The sequence below is a fragment of the Anser anser genome (assembly GCF_964211835.1).
Source record: "Anser anser genome assembly, chromosome: Z".
In the NCBI taxonomy this organism is placed as follows: domain Eukaryota; kingdom Metazoa; phylum Chordata; class Aves; order Anseriformes; family Anatidae; genus Anser; species Anser anser.
The window spans coordinates 51,412,188-51,431,789 of record NC_139723.1 but is presented as its reverse complement, the minus strand read 5'-3'; the positions used below and the strand labels follow the sequence as shown (position 1 = coordinate 51,431,789).

The 19,602-nt window shown below is 41.9% G+C and overlaps 1 protein-coding gene across 1 annotated transcript; it reads right to left on the bottom strand.

Moving 5' to 3' along the window:
* Positions 1–6,468: 6,468 nt before the first annotated feature.
* On the bottom strand, positions 6,469–7,818 carry SAXO1 (stabilizer of axonemal microtubules 1). The gene has a single exon (XM_083817113.1). It carries the CDS (start codon positions 7,630–7,632, stop codon positions 6,721–6,723), a length of 912 nt encoding a protein of 303 aa, XP_083673239.1. The 5' UTR covers positions 7,633–7,818; the 3' UTR covers positions 6,469–6,720.
* Between the last annotated feature and the right edge of the window lie 11,784 nt (positions 7,819–19,602).

The following is a 19,602-nucleotide window of genomic DNA, read 5'->3' as shown; positions in this document are numbered from 1 at the left end:
AGGTGTATCTACTGCTTTCTTCTGACCCTCCTTGCAAGTTATCCTTTTAAACGAAAAGGTAACGATCACCTTATCTGTTTTGTGCCCAAAGACTGACTCATAAACAAATTTTATTAATTCTTTGTCAATGTAATCCGACACCTCAGTTTGTAGACAAAGGTGAACCAAGTGCTAACTCTCTTCCAGATTTTCAAGACCATTAAAGTCCTCCCAAGTTCTTAATGATAACTGTCAGTGAGTCACTAATTATTTCAGCTAGTTCATATAAAATTAACTTTATTCATTCAGGTATCTGATTTTTAACATGCAAGCTTTCAAACTATTTTGAATGTCAGATTTTCACACACACTGCCAATGTATACAGATGGAAAGCTCAGAATTGCTTATGCTTACTATGGCCCTACATAACAGCTGCAGAACACAGTATGGAAATCATCAATTTAACCTTTTTCTTCACCCTCTTGTTTAAAAGTATATGTAAATATACCAATGGTCTTATGCATTAAGTGTCTCAGTTTTTATTTGTGGATACTAAAACAATGTCTAATACTTTCATTGGCAAAAGAATGAGGGAGGAGACAATTGGATATACTTTTTCTATTGATCTTACATATTTCTCACACTAAAAGCATCTTGGTTTATCATTATTTTCCACCTCATTGCTTTTCACCATCTCCACCCAACTATTTCCAGTTGATCAAAATCAAATCTAAAACCTAGACACATACCTATTTATTTTCATCACATTTTGCTGTAAGGTTCTTACTTTTTTAATATATATTTTGATATGAAGTTTGATAATATGCAACCTAAAATGTTATTTACCCCAACTTATAAGGGAAAAAGCAAAGCTACAGCATCTTCTCATTATATGTTTCAGCCTTCCCCTGCTTTTTCACTGAGATACAATAGAGTTGCTCCCATTCTCAATCCCATTCATGGAGACATCAACACAACAATAAATTTTATTCTGCTTCTGTCGCTCTGAGAAGCAAATGTGGTGCTCAGCCTTATCTTTCCTTCAGTTATTACTGATGAAGACTGAGACTAGAAATTTAATGAAACCACAGAGTCTAGCCATTCTCTTTGGCCACTATGGTTACGAAATCTGGAACAGCCTGTACTAAGCCATCCAATTCATTCTGGATGCCAGAGGCAGCAGGGCTGAGAGTAGTGAGAGCACTGGAACACAAGTGCCTTAGTGTTAGAGAAGTATCACAGCAGGGTCCATCTGGAAGAGATTTTTTTTCAAATGAAAAAAAAAAAAAAAGACAAAATTGAGCACAAACTCATGAAATGTACTTTAAACAGACCATCAGCAGTGGCTCCTCACTGATCTGGGCTTGTGCACCAGCTCATGCTCTTAAGGAGGTTTTATGCATGGAGAAACAAGGCTAACACAGCATAAAATGTTTTCTCATCAATTAAAAAAAAAAAAATCCAAAATACCACAGGCAAACAATCAGCTTGTAAGTACTATTGCTAGAAATGATGACAAAGCATATGTCCTCTCACTGATGTGGAAAGTATCTGACAGTGTAAAGTAATAAATAAAAGTTTGAAAGTTGAAATATTTGCTTCCAATACCACCAAATATAGCCACAAAAACAATCAGATGCAATTCATTCACATGAGAGTCCTGCCAGTGCACTTCATTTCATTTTTATTGCAGGAAACTCACTGGAGCTGCTTCACCTTTCACACTTTCCAGCTTTGCACTGGTGCCTGCTTTTGGCACTGTGACTGATGAGCACATGCAAGGAGACCTGCACAGGCTGCTTCCACAGAGAAACAGGGGATTGCATGGAAATGCCTTTAATGCCTCCCTCTGAGTCTCTATCAATCTGTACCACATGCAAGTTATTCTGCCTGCTGGCTGCTCTGAATCACACTGTTGATCAGTCCATGAAGCGCGGCAGATGGGAAGGATCAACGCAGCATTGTGTCACCCATCACACATCCATTTCTCCTTGGCACCTCACTTTGCCAGTGACAAGAGCCTGTGGCCACTGCTGCCCCCTTACCTGCTTACATAGCTCCAAAGAGCTTTGCAGCTCTTTGGCCCTGACAAATGAGCAATTCTGAGGCTCTGATTTAATGACTAAATGTCACTTCTTTGCAAGGAGAAGTTCCGTCCTATCATGGTCCACACTCCTTTCAAAATGTCTGCCTCTGTCAGCGAGACAAACAGCTCTTGAGGAAGTCAGACATCATGCTCCTAATGGCCAGGCTCATCAGCACAGGATGTCAGTGCAGGTACTGCAGCATCAACACAAAGTTCACATAACAGAAGCAGCCCCAGTACCACGCAATGCCTGTTCTTCTCCAGAAGAGCGCTTCCACAATTCCCCTGGCACACAAATTCCCATGTAGCAGCCAAAAGGCCAGGCATCAGGATCAGTCCCTGGGGATACCAGGGGGCAGTGGCACGGGTAGGACTGCAGAGAGCCCAGGCAGGAGACTCTTCTGTGCAGGCAGGGCAAGTGCTCTGCAACCAGGGAGGAGCAGGGAGGTGGTTCAGCTGGCTTGAGCACAGTATAAGGTCTATGAAACTGTGACAACTAGGTTTGTGCAAACCAAGATGACTTTGGTTTGTGCTTGCAAACCAGAACTATAAACACACTGTCTACCTCTTGTTCACACTGCAGTTCCCTATTCTTCCTCCTAACACTCTGCTTGCCTCTGAGGAGAGGGGGAAAAAAGGAAAAACTAGAATTTTCCTTAAGCCTCTAAGCCCATTGCAAAGAAAAGATTTAGATTTGTGTAGACATAAATAAAAAAGTACACAGTTTTATGTGGCTAAAAGGGAAGGGGGTACTGGAGGGTTGTGCTCTGGCTACATATAAATACTGTTTGCTTAAGCAGGGGCAGGATGTGAGCAACTGCACGGTAAGCACTTAGTTATGCACACATGCTTAGGATGACATGGGCATGGGAAACCACTCCCTGCTACTACCCTCTTTAACACTATAAAGTAGTCGGCTGCTTCTAGGTCTCACATGAGGTCTGAGCCTACTTTGTTTACAAACTCCCCGGGGCAAAGCACAAAAATAAAACTTGAACCAGAAAGATCACACCAGACAGGCTGTGAACAGCCAGCTCTCCAAGTGAGGATCAGGGCAGGTTTCTTTTCTTCTAAGGAAATGTTTAATTGTTGGGCTGAGAAGTAATTTGAGTTGGGCAGCATGGAGAGTTCCCCCCCTTTTCAACAGGCTGGGTTTCTTTGTTTGGTTGGTTGGTTGGTTTGGTTTGGTTTGGTTTGGTTTTTTAAGCATAAATTATTGGTTTAAATAAATAGTCCATGAGGTTGGTGGATGCTTGTTAAAACACTTCACCTCCTGAAACACTGATGGAGTCATTTTTCAACTAATAGCATACAATCTAGTGATTTTATTACCAAGAAAAAAAAAAAAAGAAAAAAAAAAAGAAAAAAAAAAAAGAAATATCTCACTGTTAACCCACTACCTACAAATCCCAGTAAATGAAATACAGCTGTGCACTGGCAGGATCCCACAGGCACTTTTCTTCTTCAGCAGGGAGCAAAGCAGAGCATGGGCCTGCAGGCCGGGCAAAGCAGCACCCTCAAGCCAATGGGGTGGCGTTTGGCCTTGCTCTTCAGGCCCTCCCCTGGTGCCTTGCTGAGGACAGCTCTCCAAGCCAGCAAACACAGCACTGGTGAGCTGGAGAAAGCCAGGAATATAAAGCCAAACACACTGTTGCCTCTCTAATAGTTACCCTTTTCCTTTCGTGCTGAATGCAGGCTAAAACATCTGTGGGGCAGATACGCAGCCAGATGAAGTAGTGAAAATCAGGTTGCTCCAAAGCAGCAGTTCCCCTCAAAAACAAGGAGAACAGCATAAGCCATCAAATTACTGTTTCCTGTGTGGGAAAGAGGCAGAGAATGGGGAGAAAGTGGGATTTGTAACAGGATCAGCCAAAAGCAAAGTCTGCTGGTGGTACCTCAGAAAATTCTCTGTGGAAGTTTCCCATCGCAGTGAGCCAGCCCCGAAGTTCTCTGCCCAAATGGCTCTTTCCAGCTTAGACAGCATGGCTCCCTCAGGGAAGTTCTTTCCATGCCTCAGGAAGGTCATTTTTTTCCTTTCACAATGGAAACACATTAAGACCAGCTGCCTCCTGTCTCTGGAGTACCACGCCCACGATCAATATTGTTTTTCTCCGTGCTATGAACATCCTCAGTCCTTGCTGAAGCATATCATTTATCTTTTGGCACTTTCTTCATAATTCTGAAATGTATGGGACACTGACAACTCACGTTCTGCCTCTGGCAATCTGTATAGCACTGGGTGAAGTCCTTCTCAGAGGTTATAAATGCATGATGGTGTACTTCCATAGCCAGTACATCCAAGCTAAGCCTGGCCTCCCAGAGCCAGGTATTTCTTCCTGCACTGACCTCCTGCACCAACACTGGTAATTGTGCAACTGTGTGATGCATTGGTTCAGGAAAATTAATTAAATAAGTCTTAACCCCATTAAAACACTGGCTTGCTCTCAGCCAGGACGATCTCCTGGTCATGCACTCAGACAGTGCTAATGTTGCGAGAATAAGAGAGAGCAGGGGAAATATGCAACTGGACGTGAAACTGTAGCAGCCCAACCTTTAATCAGCTTTAATTTCTGTGGAACCACATCTTTCATCACTCAAGCGAACTCAGTTTGTTCCTCAGTGTTATCACATGATGGTTTTAATAAGTTTCTTATACACTTCAGCTACAAGTCAGAAAAAAAAAAAAAAAAAGTGTGTGTTCACATACCAGGGAAGTCTTGGAATTAAATCAGTCCTGTCTACTTGACACTGCAGGGAACTGGTGCACTATTTGCAAAATCAAGACTTCTGTTATTATGGTTCAAATTCCTTACTGATGCTAAGTAACATATTACATTTCTGTTCATTTTGATAAGATTAGCTTCCACCCAGGGGAAAAACAAAACAAAACAAAAAAAAAAAAAAAAAAGAAAGAACTGTGATAGACAAGACTCTCCTAGCTCTTCATTCACTGCCAGTCTCAAATCAAGGAGTTGAAAGAACAGTCAAGGAGCTTTCAGGCATAAAATATCAATCTCTTTTGCAGTCACAGGCCTATCTGTTTCTTTTGGATAAACTTTGTTTCAGAACAGACAGAATTCAGGTTGATGAATGAAATCAGAAAAATTAGTGAATAAAGAGAGATAGGGAAGACAAAATATTTTCCTGTCAAAGCCTTACATTAAAGACAGAAAGGTTCAAGGCAGCTGCCAAGTCAGCAGAAGCTGAAAGAAATATGGAACATACCCTAGGTAATGACCTCAGTACAGGTGAGTGAATATTTTTTCAGAATCCTGAGTTTCTGAAGGCCGTGTTTCTCTATCAGTGACTATGTAGTTTGGCCCCTTTTTATAGTGTAACTGGCAGAGATGTGCCTAGTTGCCCTTGTTGCAATCCCACAAGTTTTCATTGAACTAGCGCATATATTTAGAAAAAGCCTCCAGGACTGATTTAAAGACTTCAGGTGATGCAGAACCACTGTGTCTCCTGGGTAATTGCTCCAGTGGCTTCCCACCCTCAGGGTTAAACATTCACATTCCTAGATGGAGTTTGTTTGGCTTTAGCTTGCAAGCTTTTATGGAAGACTTATATCCCAAAGGGTTTCAAAGCTTTTCAGAAGTTTTAAAATACATTTATACAGAAAACTGTCTTCCATTCCTCTCTAAATACAAACTCTTTGAGTGGCAAAAGACGTGCCTTTTCTCCAGCATGCAACAATTTTCCCTAGCTCTTGAGCTAATGACTCAGAATACAGCCACAGCTGGCTGGAGTAAGAGGGAAAAAGATTTAGGAAGGTAGATTGCACTAAAACCAGTAAGATTCATACTGCTAATGTAACATTTGTAAGCCTAGAGAACAGCACCGGGGATGTGGAAAAGGAAAATTTCTGATCAGGAGTTTAACCTTGACCTTCTCCAAAAGATAATACAACTGCAGCTGCTGGCTGAACGCTAACAACATATGGCAATTTTATTCCAGTTACACTCACGGCACCCTCACTGCATCCTTCAGCAAAGAGCTCCTGACACCTCTCCTATTCTAAGACTGAGCCAGGCTACCTTGCAAGTCGTAGGCTAAAGTGGTGTCTTTGGAATGACAACCTCATATCCGATAGCCTAGCTCTCGGCAGCATGGTGACACAATGAAGGTGCCACCTCCTGTAATCTTTATCTGATAGTTGTACCTGGCATTATGTCTTTTTGATGGAAGTGAAGAACACAGCCAGGTCTCAGACCCTGTTGTCCAGGTGTTATTTTCAGCTGTGAGTCCACAGCATGTAATTAAGCTGAAGAGGTGGTTATACCGCTGTCGTCATGGAAGTGGCTGAACCCCTGTTAAAACAGCATATACCACTGTGAGATCTCTCTCTTAGTATCTCATGAGAGGGTTATCTCTCTCAATTAAAGAGCAGAAGGTAGGTGGGAGCAAGAAAATAAAAATATAGAGAAACAAGGATTCAAACGTCTTGTCCTTGGGTCTTATGTTTTTTATTTATACAATTGGTCCAGAAAAAGCCAATATTTGGGTATTAATTTTAAATTTTTTCCAAATATAAAATCAATGATTGGTTTTAAAGAAGGTTACCAAAAAAATCAAGCTGTCATTTTTAGCTCACTGGGGCCCTGCTCTTTGAATCCGTTCCCAAGAAGGCTGCTTCCAGTCTCTTTTCTTCAGTGTCAACCTTTCAAGCATTCACCTTCAGAAGCAGGGATATAGAGTTTGTGACCATCAGCATTGGTTCCCTCAAAGATGTATCCCGGTGGGTCTTTGTAAGAAGCCAAGCATTTAACAATGCCCTTTGGTGTGTAGCTGGTAGCGTAGATGGTTTTTGCATCTAGCAGAGTGTGAGGCCTAGGGCCTGACCAGGCAGGTTTGTAGCTCTTCGTAATTGTGAGAGGATGAGGCAGATAATGGGTCCGAAAGGTGCTCAAGCAATCCATTGGTTCATCTGGAAAAGTCAGCTCTGGGGCATGAGTGATAGGCTTTACTCTCTTGCACGCCCAGGACTTATAGTCTTCCTTCATTGTAGAAGAGCTATCAAATGGCCCAGTGTTTTTCTTAAGCTGGGCCAGAGATCGGCACATCTTGGCTGGCTTGCCATTTAGGTGCTTGTAGTGTAACTGAGTAGTAGTTCGAAGGTCCATTTTCTCTACCGGAGGTATATATTCAACGTTTTTTTTGGTGAATATAGGATGAAGTGGCCAAGCTTGGTATTTTTCCTGAAACTCAGTTGTAGAGGAAAATGGACAATCATGGAGAGGCTTTGGCTGGTATGGCTTTGCCAGCTTGGCTGGCTTAGCAGGCACCCCCTTGTAAGAAACTTTGTGAGTAGTGAGACCATTAAATGGGACCTCACTGGGCTTGTATTTCTCATACTGATGGATGTAACGTTTCTCCAGAGGGTGTGGCACATAATTCACTCTGTAATTTGTCATATTCTCAAAGGGATCCTTGCTTTTCTGATTCAGATTCAGAGGTTTGCAGCTTTGAGTGGCAACCGGTCCCCTGTAGAGATAGTCGCCTTGGACAACAGTTCTGTGGTCAAATTTTTCTTCTGGTGGGTGATACCCACCATCTGGTCTGATCATCTCTGTCTTTGGTTCGTTCCACAGCACATAGTCATCTGAAATGTAAGAGGAATCCTATCTAAGTGTTCAACTATAACAAGTATTTGATGGTGTAACGTTGACAAATCCTGTTGGAAACTATTGAAAGAGTCACAGTAGAAAACATTGTACAACAGTGTGCTAACCCCTGGAAATATATAGCATCTACACAGAGGAGACAACAAGTTTCATGAAAATAATGCTGTGCCCACCCCCTGCCTACAGAGTTGTGAAATGCAATCTCAGAAAATCAGATAATGTTCTAAGTCTTGCAGAAACATTTTCTGCAGGTAACTTGGTGAGTGCTGTCCTCATGCTCAGTCAACCTGAAATCACAAACATGGAGTATCATGGCAAGGGCTTTGAACGCTTTCCTTTAACTTTCTGCAGCTATGTTGTGGCTGGTCCAGAGCACAGGCAGGTTATGCGTTTGCCTGCAGGAGGCCATAGAGTTGTCCCACCCAGTATCACCAGATCAAGGAAAACCAGATGTCCACCACTCCACCCTGAAGGCCAAGCTGCAGAGCTGTCTTCTTCGCACCTTCTCATCTGAGGATGACCTGATTTCTTAAATGCACAGATGTGATGCTCCCTGCTGTTGTCTGAGTTCAGAGTTTTGCAGCTGATCTTGGTGTCAGCAAGTTGTGCTGTGTGGAAGTTCCTCTGCTCTTGGCCTTTCTCTGTATGGCACTCCTGCTCTCAATACAAGCATGAACCAAGAAGGAGCTTATCTCTCCACCTCCAATTCTTTGTTACTAGCAAAACTGCTAGAATTTGCAGGCCACATCTGCACTGATCTGAAGGATTGTGTCATATCACAGAGAGGGTTCCTACTCTAGAAATCTTGCTATCTAAATTCACGACTAAGAAAATTTCTAGGAGATGTTTTAGGGACACCAGTATCTTCCTTCTTGAGCAGGATACCAAGCAGAGCGAGGCAGTGAGACTTAAAAGATTTGCACCCATTCACACTAGAAATCTATTGCAAAGCTGCCTAGCTTTCAGACCCGTGCAGCAGCCACAAGCCCTTCTTTTTTCCTTCCTAGTAATCTTGTGCAACTTCCCCTAGGGAGCATTATGGTTACTGGTAGGAAGTTGAAATGAAATAGTCTTGGAGCTAACCCAAGTCTCCTTTCTTATTTTTTTATTTTTCCCCAGTTTTCCCTCCCTTCAAACCACATTGAGAGTCATAAGGCAAATAAGCTTCCAGCTGACTCTGCACAGGAAGGAAGTCTGGATTTCAAAGTACTAGAGAGTAAATGATGCAATTAGGTATCAGGATATTCAAACTCTCCAATCCAAACAGAGTTATTCCTCCTGAATAGCAGCAGCCACAGTACTGCACAAACACAATTACACAAAGGATGTGTTCATTACAATGTGAAGTTTACCAAAAACAAAGTCTTTTTTTTTTTTTTTCCCCAATTAGATGTCTATTTAAAGTCCTTCTGGTTTAAATCAAGCTGCTCTGCTTTGCCACAGGAGAGCAAGGAGCAGCCACAGGCGCCGTGCTGCTCCCAGCCAGCAGCCTGGCCCCACTGCGGGGCACACACGGCTGCAGGGATGCCTGTGCAAGGCAGCATAAAGGGAGACGAGGCCTGCAGCCCAGGGGATTTCCTGCATGCCACATCCAAAATCCTTCCCCCACGGAAGCCCATGGAAAGTCTCCCCAGTCTGTTGGAGACAGGCATTTGAGTCCACAGGAAAAGGCCTGGTCCAATGGAAACGTGTGCGCTTGGGTGCAGGGCTGCTCTCATGCAGCTAATTAGTTCAGAGAGCTATGAACATGGTGGTGTGTGCCAGCATAGATACTCATCTGCTGCTGTTGGTGCCACTGAAGTCCAGGCCACGTGCTCTGCTAGCCCAAGGAGTGTTCAAGCTCATGTTTCTGCTGGGGCAATAAGAGACATCCAGGCACTGCCCCGCTGGTGGGGTCCTCACCTGGAGCCTCTGCCCAGGGCATATCATTGTCCTGGAGAGATGGTCCAGCAGGGTGAACCAAGAGCATATACAAACGTGTGACATTACAGGGGATGTATTAATACACTGATAAAAAATGACTGCTGATGAGACTTGGCCCATCTCTGCACAAGGGCTGGTTCAGAGATCTGACAGTTCAGGTGCCAGTCAAGAGCTACCAAAATCCTTTTAGGTTCCCCCATCATCCTTGCTGCAAAATATACAGTGTGTTTTGGATGTAAGCACAGCTTTTGCAAAATATTCAAAATATGACAAGCTAGCCCATCTGTCTTCGATTTTAAAAATTTATAAGCTCTACACAGTCAGAGACCTCATAGGCATTATGAATTTATGTTACTTAGTGTAAGCCAGCAGTGCTACTACTCCTTCAAAATATGTTACAATTTTATTGTAACTCTAATTCTTCTCCCATAGATATTAATAGTTTCCCTTGTAGCACAATCTTGAAAACATTAGGGGGTACAGGAGGGAGTAGAGGATATGAACCATATGTTATTGGAGGGTTACACACATCCCACTACAAGTGAGACAACACTAAAATTAGATTACATACCTGCAAATGAATAGAAACAGCCATGTGTGTAGCTGAGAATAAATAAGAATCTTGAAACCTCAAGTTGCAAAGTCGTCTGACATTAATTGTGATATGCAATATCAGCATCTTAAACCTACAATGTTATTTGACCTGTGGTGCGTGTAGTGGGAACAAATAGGACAATACAGTAGGAAAGGCAGTTTAATAACAAAGCAGCACTTGTACGTGTTTTATATGCTGCTTAAATATTTGAATTACAATAATTAATGGAATAGCATGTTACAAAATTTCATACTTGGAGTGTTGATAAGTAAAACGTCGGAGTGCTTGGAGAATAGCACAATGAAAACTCTTTTTGTGAACCTGGGCCTTTAAAATTGAACAAATTCAGTATGCAACTTGATCTTTCAGGTGGTTTGGATGAAGATTTCTATTTGCAGTGTTCTCTGAAATACTGCAAATTATAACCAAATGTATATATGCTACATTTTATTAGAGTTCTGGAGTAACAGTTAAGGTATTGACCTAAATATTGATAAAAGACAAAGATATACATCTGGTTCAGATACAGAGTAGTTACGGATATATAAATACAGAAGGAAAGATCCTCTGCTTGTGCAAAGCAACCTTCCGTTGTTGTACACAGTGAGGTTATCCCAATGAATACCATCTGGCTACATAGCCTATGCAAAACAAAGTGTTCAAAATTGTGTATATGTGGGTATTTTGCACTGTGGGTCATAGTCTTCACCAGGCAAGTCATTCTAAATGGACAGTATTTCCTGTATCCTTAATGTAAAAATTCCAGTTCCTGCCATTGCAAATACGCAGCTGTATTTAAGTCCAACTTGCAGTCATTTCATTAACACTGCGTTCACATACCTTTTGTTTCCTTACTTCCTTTATCATTTTGAGTTTTAAGAAAAATTTGTTTCTGTACAATGGGACAAATCTAAATGCCAGCACCAATCAAAAGTTTTTGTATTTGTAAAGCACAATAAAAATAAGACATTAAAAAATATTGTAAGAAATACAACAATACTAGCTATCTACCTAGCACCATTTTACAGCTGTGCAAATGTGGAGCAACTCTAATTTTCTCTTTATGTCTTTCTACCAAAACCAATAGTTACTGTGACGGTGTAACTGAAAGCTTTCTTCCAGTGCATGCAGACAGAAAAGTAATGCTGGTGGATAGGAAGGAACGTGGTCCCATGAAGCCAAACCACCTACAACAAGTTACTGTTACTTAAAAAATGAAGGCATAGTTGGGTGCACAGTTCACATGTTTTACCAGGAGGAGAGCTTGAGTGCTTTGGACATTTGCATGGAATTTCTGGATGTCCATAATTCTCTTACGTCTCTTGTATATCCACATATTAACTCTGCAGCACACACAAAACTGGTCCCATGCTTCATGACCTGCTCAGACCTATTGAATTCTGCACATTTTAGATGTGTCTGATCCACTGACCGTGTGTGCCAACCATGCAGTACATCAAGAGTATAGTCAGTATAGCCTAAAGGTAATACTGCTGGAATAGTCCTGAAATGAGAACCAAGGGCACATACCTTCATAAGTGGATTTTGTGTCCATCTTGGCACCAGAGATGTCTCTCGTCTCACGGGGGAGGCAAGGAAGTACTTGACAGATAGGGTGGGGGTTATAATCTTGTCTATAAATGGAGGTCAAATCCATGCTCTCATCACTCTTGACATGCTTTTCAGGTTCTTTAAGTTTCAGTGGAAACACTTCATGAGCTATGTAATCTCTCCTGTGAATAATAATTTCATTATGTCTTTTGTCTAAAGGACAAAATTATGCTCCTTCTGGACATATGCAGAAATTATTACTTCCCCTTACCTTCACAACCTAAGCAAGTTTGGATAGGATACAAGCATTAATGAAACACACTAGCCCTTCACTTTTGGAAATCCAGATTCTGAAAAAGGAACTTAGGCAGCTCTGGACAAACTCAGGCAGGACAGATTGCCCCTTCTCTCCACCGAGCAAGGTTAATGGCCTTCCTCAAAGCTATGTCTGTTATCCAGGGAAGTTATACCAGGAGACATAACTTCTTTTATAAAGCCCAATAATTACAGCAGGCTATCTAGGCATGACAGAGGGAACAGCCTTCCCAGACAATGCATTGCACAGCTGTTTAGCCCTGGATAGAGAGAGAACAAAACATTTTTCCTGCTAGACACCAACTGAGGAACGAAACATCAGTGTGGTCAGACAGGCAGCTTTTTCTCATGTACCGTTGTAAAATAACTATGTTAAGATACTGGGGTAGTGTTACGTAACAAAACATCACAGAAACAAGTTGGAGAAGAAAATTACATCACCGTCTGACATTCACTGACCTGAACCTATGTCACCACACACATCCTCTTGTATAGGACACCAGAGAATTCAGTTTCTAGTGTCAGAATAATATTTCAATGGTATGCCGATTTGTTTACACCTTTGGCAGCTGGGCAGGAGAAACGGTCAGTACTGGAGCTATTCTAATATTAATATTACATTTTCTGAGGCTCTGAATTTAATGTATTAGTCACATAATTTAGGAAATAAACAAGATTCTCAAAAGACTGTGTGGCAGAGGGAAGGAACATTCACACTGCAAATTTTTAAGTATAGGGGTAAAAACAGAAATGCAAAAGTAAATAATTCCAAGGGCATCAAGAATTCCTTATGTAGATGTCACACAAATTGTAGCCACTTGGTATCCTTTTTTAAGGGGCCAAGAAAAGGCAAGCAGCAATAAAATAGGCATGCAGCAGCCTCAGTAGCAGGGAGGGTTCAATAACAGAGATGATCTTTCCCAAGCCACTCTCAGAGCACAATAAAACCCAATTTTGAAGCAGCTGAGCCTGTACCAGGGGCATGTAACTGATCACAGGCAGGTGATTCTTCACCAGTGTGATCAAGTATTTCTTGGCAGCAAGAGCACTTTCTCTCAGTCTGTCCATTGCATTGCAACAGAACCTGCAGTGGAGACAACAGCGGACAATTGATGGGCTGGTAAGTCAGTGGCAACCTGCATCCAAGACACTGTGAAAAATAGTACTGCCTACAACTCCTGAACTTTGTCCAGGAGGCTTATTGCTTCCCTGCAATATCTGACGCTCAGCAGAGGGTTCACTCCATCAATTCACTCTGCCTGAGAGGAGTTTAATCACACAGAAGTAGAGATCCTAGCAGAAGTCTAACATATGGTGACACCTTTACACTAGGCTTTGGCACTTTCCAGGTGGATGTCTTTTCTTGTGAGTGCTGCCCAGAGGACAGCAAGATTTGCAATCCAATGGCTAGCAGCTCAAGCTCTGTTTTCTGCTCTTACAGGGTAGGTGATTTTTAGTTGTTTGATAAAGTGCATGCTCTGAAGAAGCAAGTAGAATTAGTTTCTTCTTTTCAGAAACTTTTCACTAAACTTCAGGAGTAATAGTTATTATAGGAATCACCATCCTTGTCCAAGCAAGGGTAGTTTTTCTGGTTGACCAAGAAGTTTCTAGGACTCCTTGACAGAACCCACATAGTGGCTGCACCTCCTTACTGTCCTTAAGAGGACACAAATGAGCCCAGGATTTATGGGCAGACACATGGACATCTAGCTGCTTCGGCTCTAGGTGGGAGGCACACATAGAAGTGATGTGTGAGAATGTCTCATCAAAGCCCTCTCAGTCCCTGCTGAAACCTTTAACATAGAGAGAGGCATCCCTAATATGAGTGAAAGTCAGGCATTTTGGCCTTCAACGGCAACATTTGTGTTTTAGTTTGACAACTCTTAAAAATGCATAGAGAGGGGAAGGAGTTCATAAAGCTTGTCAGGATAAGGACATACAGATGGCGTTAAGAGTTTATTAATAGCCATTGGCATCTCCTTGGTCTCTTACTCAGCTCAACAAAGGCAAGTGTGAGGTTGTTTGTGACTGTGCCTCTGAGCACAAAGAAAGCAAATATCAGCCAACAGTGCAAGTGTGAGGATTTCTGCTGAACACCAGCACTGGGCTGCAGCATAGCCGAGAAGAAAAACTGCCCAGCACTACACAGGGACTACCCTGTGGAGCACACTCACACCCTCCTTCCAGTCATCAAGCTTTACCATATTCATACCTCCTCACAAACCAGTCATTCGTGTTACAGTGTACAAAGTGCCACACAAAGCACAGAACAAAAGAAAAATACTCCCCAGATATCATCTGTAGTTTCCCAGGCAATATTTCAGCTTCTTTCCCAGAAGCCTTCCCAAAACAGGAAGCAAGCAAACAGCAGGGCCATAACCGTGCTGCTGTGGCCTGTGTTTTCTTCAATCAGATCACATCTCAGCCTCCTGGAAGTGCAAGAAAAATAACCGCTTCCCTCCACTGCAACAACTGGCCTCAGACATCCATCACTCCTCACCAGTGCTTGTATAACCCCAGAGTTGTTGTCTTCAGGTTCCCCTTGTGGAAAGCAATCATTTTTGTTTTTTCTATTGCCCATCTCTGAAACACACATTCTCTAAAACACAACCCTCATTCTCATTCACTCCTTTTCGTACTTTGCAGTTGAGATGCCTTCCATGGGTATCTGTGCCATCTTGTACTCATCCTTTGGTTTGAATGAGTCTCTGGGAAGTGTGCAGGGATAAAGGGGGTATTTCTCCATGTACTCCGATAGCACACATGGCTTCTCGCTCTTGTCATAGGGCCTGGTGGGCAGGTGTGGACAATGGTGACATCTGCAAGGGAAAAAAATAACAGGGGATTTAGTGCCTCGCAGGTCATTTTAGATAGCTGACTGAAAATACCTTCTATAACCTGGCTGCAGGGTACAACTATAAAACAGTGGATAAGTGGCCATTGCAATGAATGCTATAGCTTTGATTATACCAAGTCCAAAATCACACCCTGCACAAAGAATGGGTTGTTTCTGTTTTATTCCATAGCCTGCAGTCACAAAAAGTCAGCAAAGCCAACAAAAACAGCCTAAGAAAAACAAGTTCACCTGGATGAAGAAAATAAAAAAATTAATCTGAAATACAGTCAAGTACTTCATATTATACTGGACTGGAAACTCCATTTAATGTTCCTTTTGTTCCATTTCTCATCAATTTATTGTCCTACTTTGCACACTTATTGAGCTCACTTGAGTAGATAAGTGACAGTTTGGGAGTCTCTATTCACTCCTCCATGAACTCATACTTGGACAGCAGTGCTCTGGCTTTAAATGGCACACATGCAGGAAAATAGAGACATGAACCATAATGACCTCGATGTCCTCCTGCCATAACTAGCTGCACTTGTTCTGAGATCAGCAGGAACAATACCAAGAAGTATCTCCTATGAAAGTCTGAGCATACATGCTGAGAGCAGATGTTTGTACCTTGATAAACAAATAGACACCTTCTATGATCAGGCTCCTGAAAACTTACAGAACACCTCCAAAGATGAAAATAATGATATGAATAATTTCATCACATTTTTGCTATTTGCTGTTCTTTCAGTACTTCACAGAATCCTTCCTTTTCTGAAAAAGCCACTTCTGTAGTAAGCCAGAGCCTTCAGATTAAAGTAGTTCCATCAGCTCCCGTAGATCAACAATGTGATGCACCAGCACAGGCCTTGCTGCTGGTGAGCGGGCACATCTGCAAGGAGAAGCTATACTGCGGCACATTTAAGGTGTCAGGGTGGGGGAATGAAGGCTGCCATGTGAACAAGAGAATCAACAGATAGGCGAACAGAACAGTCCACCCTTTGGCTCTAGTGGAGATTTTCTGGAGGACAGCACCTAAAATATGGAAAACATCATTTGTTACTTCCCAAAGCATTTATATAAGTTGTTGACTGCTGGTGCTGACTTTGAAGGCATCACTGTTTCTGCCAGCTGAAGCTTCTAAAACCTCTACATCACTGTAAGTATATTAGTTCTGGTATGAAGCCAGATGACCACTCCTAAAGCTGTGGTGATTTCCAGTCTGTTTTCACTTATATAGCTGTATACACTAGACGTCACTGTATGCTCTCCCAGGAAAGGGTCAATTTCTACTGCTACTTGCAGTGGCACATAGAAGTACCATAACTCCTAGAGATCAGTGAAGCTATCCTGGAGTGACTTTTTCAAAACAACAAAAAACATGGCATCTTCCTACCTATCTATGGATTTGAGTCAATACAGGTCTATTGACATGGTAAACAATAAATTTCTCAGTATGGAACCCTGAGGTAAAGTTACTTTTGAAGCTAAAAATTCTCAAAATTAGTGTTGATTAATATATGCTTACTCCCTTAAATTATACAAAACAAAATCAAAGTCACATGCATTCTATTTTTCTCAATGAGAGTAAATCTTAGAAACATGGAAATCGTCTAAAACATATCACACTTATTTCAGGGGCTCACCAAATTTCTTAATTAATACTGTGTCTAAATCCAAAGCAGTTACCTATTTAGAAGTCTGTACTCTGTCTGAGCAACGCATTATTTACCAGGCTGCAGGTGTTTTACAAAAGTTGTGTTACTGAAAGGAATGGTAGGGAAGTGACATTTTTTGTTTTCTTCATGAATGAAAGAGGGCTGTGTATAAAACCAGTTTGTGTTTTTCATTATAGGATTGTTGCTAATTGTCTTCAGCGTTTCCTGCATTGTTTTTTATACAAAATCCCTTAGGCCACGCAGAACTGTATAGCATTAAAGCTGAGCTACTGTTGTGACTTCTAGCCTAGACATGGCAAGGCCAGATTTGTTAAAACTCAGACACTTTTCAGAGACTTTGCAGAGCTGAAACTATGGAGTTATCGTTTCTTGAAGCAGATTCAGTATTATTCTCTACCAATCACTACTATTACAGGTGTTCACAAGAGCAAAAATAAGTCCCGTTACAGAATCAAGATCTCTCAATGCTGGATGCTTCTCCCACACATAACAACAACAACAACAAAAAGGCAGTCTAGCCATAACCGGGCTCAGTTGTGGCTTCAAGCAAAGCGTGAAACAGAAAATATTTGTGTATCTGTAGACTGGCAATTAGTGCGACTTAATAGGAGCAAAAAAAGCTTTGAAGGCCCAGCATCCACCATACAGACACCTCAGGGTGGGTTTACCCTAGACGAGCTCTAGTCCAGTGCTCTGCCAGAGGAGCTGGAGATCATCTCTCTTCGTGAAAGGAGCTCAGACAAGGTACTGCAAGACTGCTCCATAATGTGCACCAAAATGAGGACACTGAGGACTAGCCGATTTTCTGCAGAAGCTCACTCCTGACTGGAACTAAAATACCAGCATGGATTATCCAGCACTGGTGACCTCCTTCTTTCCGTGCTGTGGCCAGGCCAGAGCAGCGTGCGGAAGGCTTATCCTGTCAAAGACAGACTTTGGATCTCACCATGTGATTTCTTCCCAGAGACATAACAGTTTATGTCCCTTTCTGGTTTGATTTAAACCTGCTGGAGTCAATGTGAACTTTGCTGATTAAGGACTTTAGGAATAAGCCCATGGGACTCACAGTGAGAGGAGGCCTCTGGTTTTATGTCTCATACATCATTCCTGTCAAAGTCAGAGTGTTCCCTTCTGAATGTATGCTTTCCAGTGCTTCATCTAGTCCAGATTTGAGTTATTTATTTAAAAGAGCTTCTATACTTAGCAAAATCACTGTTAAATCAGATGTTGAGCAACCTCGGGGGAGTCAATGTCTGCTTACTCTTGCTTGTCCACATGACCTTCTTGAAATGCACTTTGTGACAAAAACGTTCCAAGTACAAGCTGCACTGACACTTTCTGGCCACACTTGTGGTCTTTTAGCATTCCTATGAATTATTCCTCATCCTCCAAGGGAAAATGATCTGCCTATTCTTTCTGTTTCAAATCTGTTGGCTTCACACTTCCCTTAAGTGCACTTTCTTCCCACTGCTGTCTTAAAGTCTCTATCACAGCAAGCTAGTCTTAAGCTTGGCTTTGGAATGTGTTGATGAGGCCCTTATGTTAGCTTTTTATGACAGAATTCACTCAAACAGGGTGGGGGAAATAGCTATACCACCTCGTTCACCACAGCCCTGCAGTAGCACTTTGCAAATGAGGAATTAATGACACTTCATTAACATCATCAGGTAGTATCCCATTACAGCTCACCTGCACACACAGGGTGTAGATGGGGTCTCTTCCAACACTAAGCTCCCAAAGTGTTCCAGAGCAGAGGTTCTGTGCAGTCCCCTGCCTGTGTCAGACAGGCTCTCTGCCACAACCACTTGGTCCTGTATCCTGACAGACGTACACAAGGCAGAGGCCTGTGCCTACCCAGTGGCCCTGTTGGGAGCAGGAGACATGAGGGGTCCTGCAGATCAGCATGGCAGGGGTGGGTAGCCCAGATGCCCCTCCAGAAGACCGCACAGTCGTAGGAAGGGAATAACAGTTTGCTGAGTTGTGTTTTTCCCCTTGCAGGCATCTGGTTCTTTGAACACTAGGGGTCTTCTGAAGAGCCTAGGATGGGAAAAAAGGACAGAATCTCCTGCAGACAGCAGCAGACCTAGTTTGCCAAGCAGTTTGCCTTGTGATGAAGCTAAGCCTACACCAGGGACCAGCAAGATCTGGCAGTGTTTTATACCTCAACTATTCACCCACTCTTCATGTGTACATTTCTCCTTTCTCTGTTTTCAGGCACAAAAAAAAAAAAAAAAAAAAAAAAAAACAGAATGAGATTTTTCAGAGTTAGCTCTTGGGAAAACACTTTCCCAAAAATAAACCCCTCACAATTGGGCAGAAATGCAAATCTGAACCTTCTGTCTTCTATTATTTTGCACTAAATTGCAATGTGTGCCCACAGATATTAGATTAGCACACATTCTATCAGACTACAAGCAAAATATGATCGTCATTGGTAACTTACCAGCAACATATGATACAATAAAAGCTTCACTTCTGCATCTAAAGAGATATTATTGAAAATATTTTACTGAAGACTAATGTAAATAACAGAGCAAGACTCTCAAATATAAGGAATGGAAGAACACTAGACCTTGCATTTTGCTACACTTTACTACTTCTGGCATGATAAATATTTATAAAAGAACTACATAATTCTCCAGTACTGAATTCACTGTTATGTGGCTGCAGCAAGATGGCACACTAATGTCAGAACTAAACAGCTGAAGTCATGAATAAATGGTAGGTTACCTTACAGTTGCTATTGTTTTAGTACTGCATTTGTCAAACTGTACCTGATTTTCTAAATGCTGATGAGACCTAGATTTTGACATTTCTTAGGCTTGCCTGCTTAGATGTTTGTGTTTTTCTTTTTCTTTTTTTTTTTTTTTTTTTCTTTCTTTTTGGCTAATTCTACTCTGAGTTTCACTTGTCCAAATTATTCTCTACTTAATTGGGGTCTATCAAGTTAACCTGGCCAGTATTTGTAATCAAGCATGACAAGGAAATGCATAGGTTTTTTAGGCCCACTAAGAATT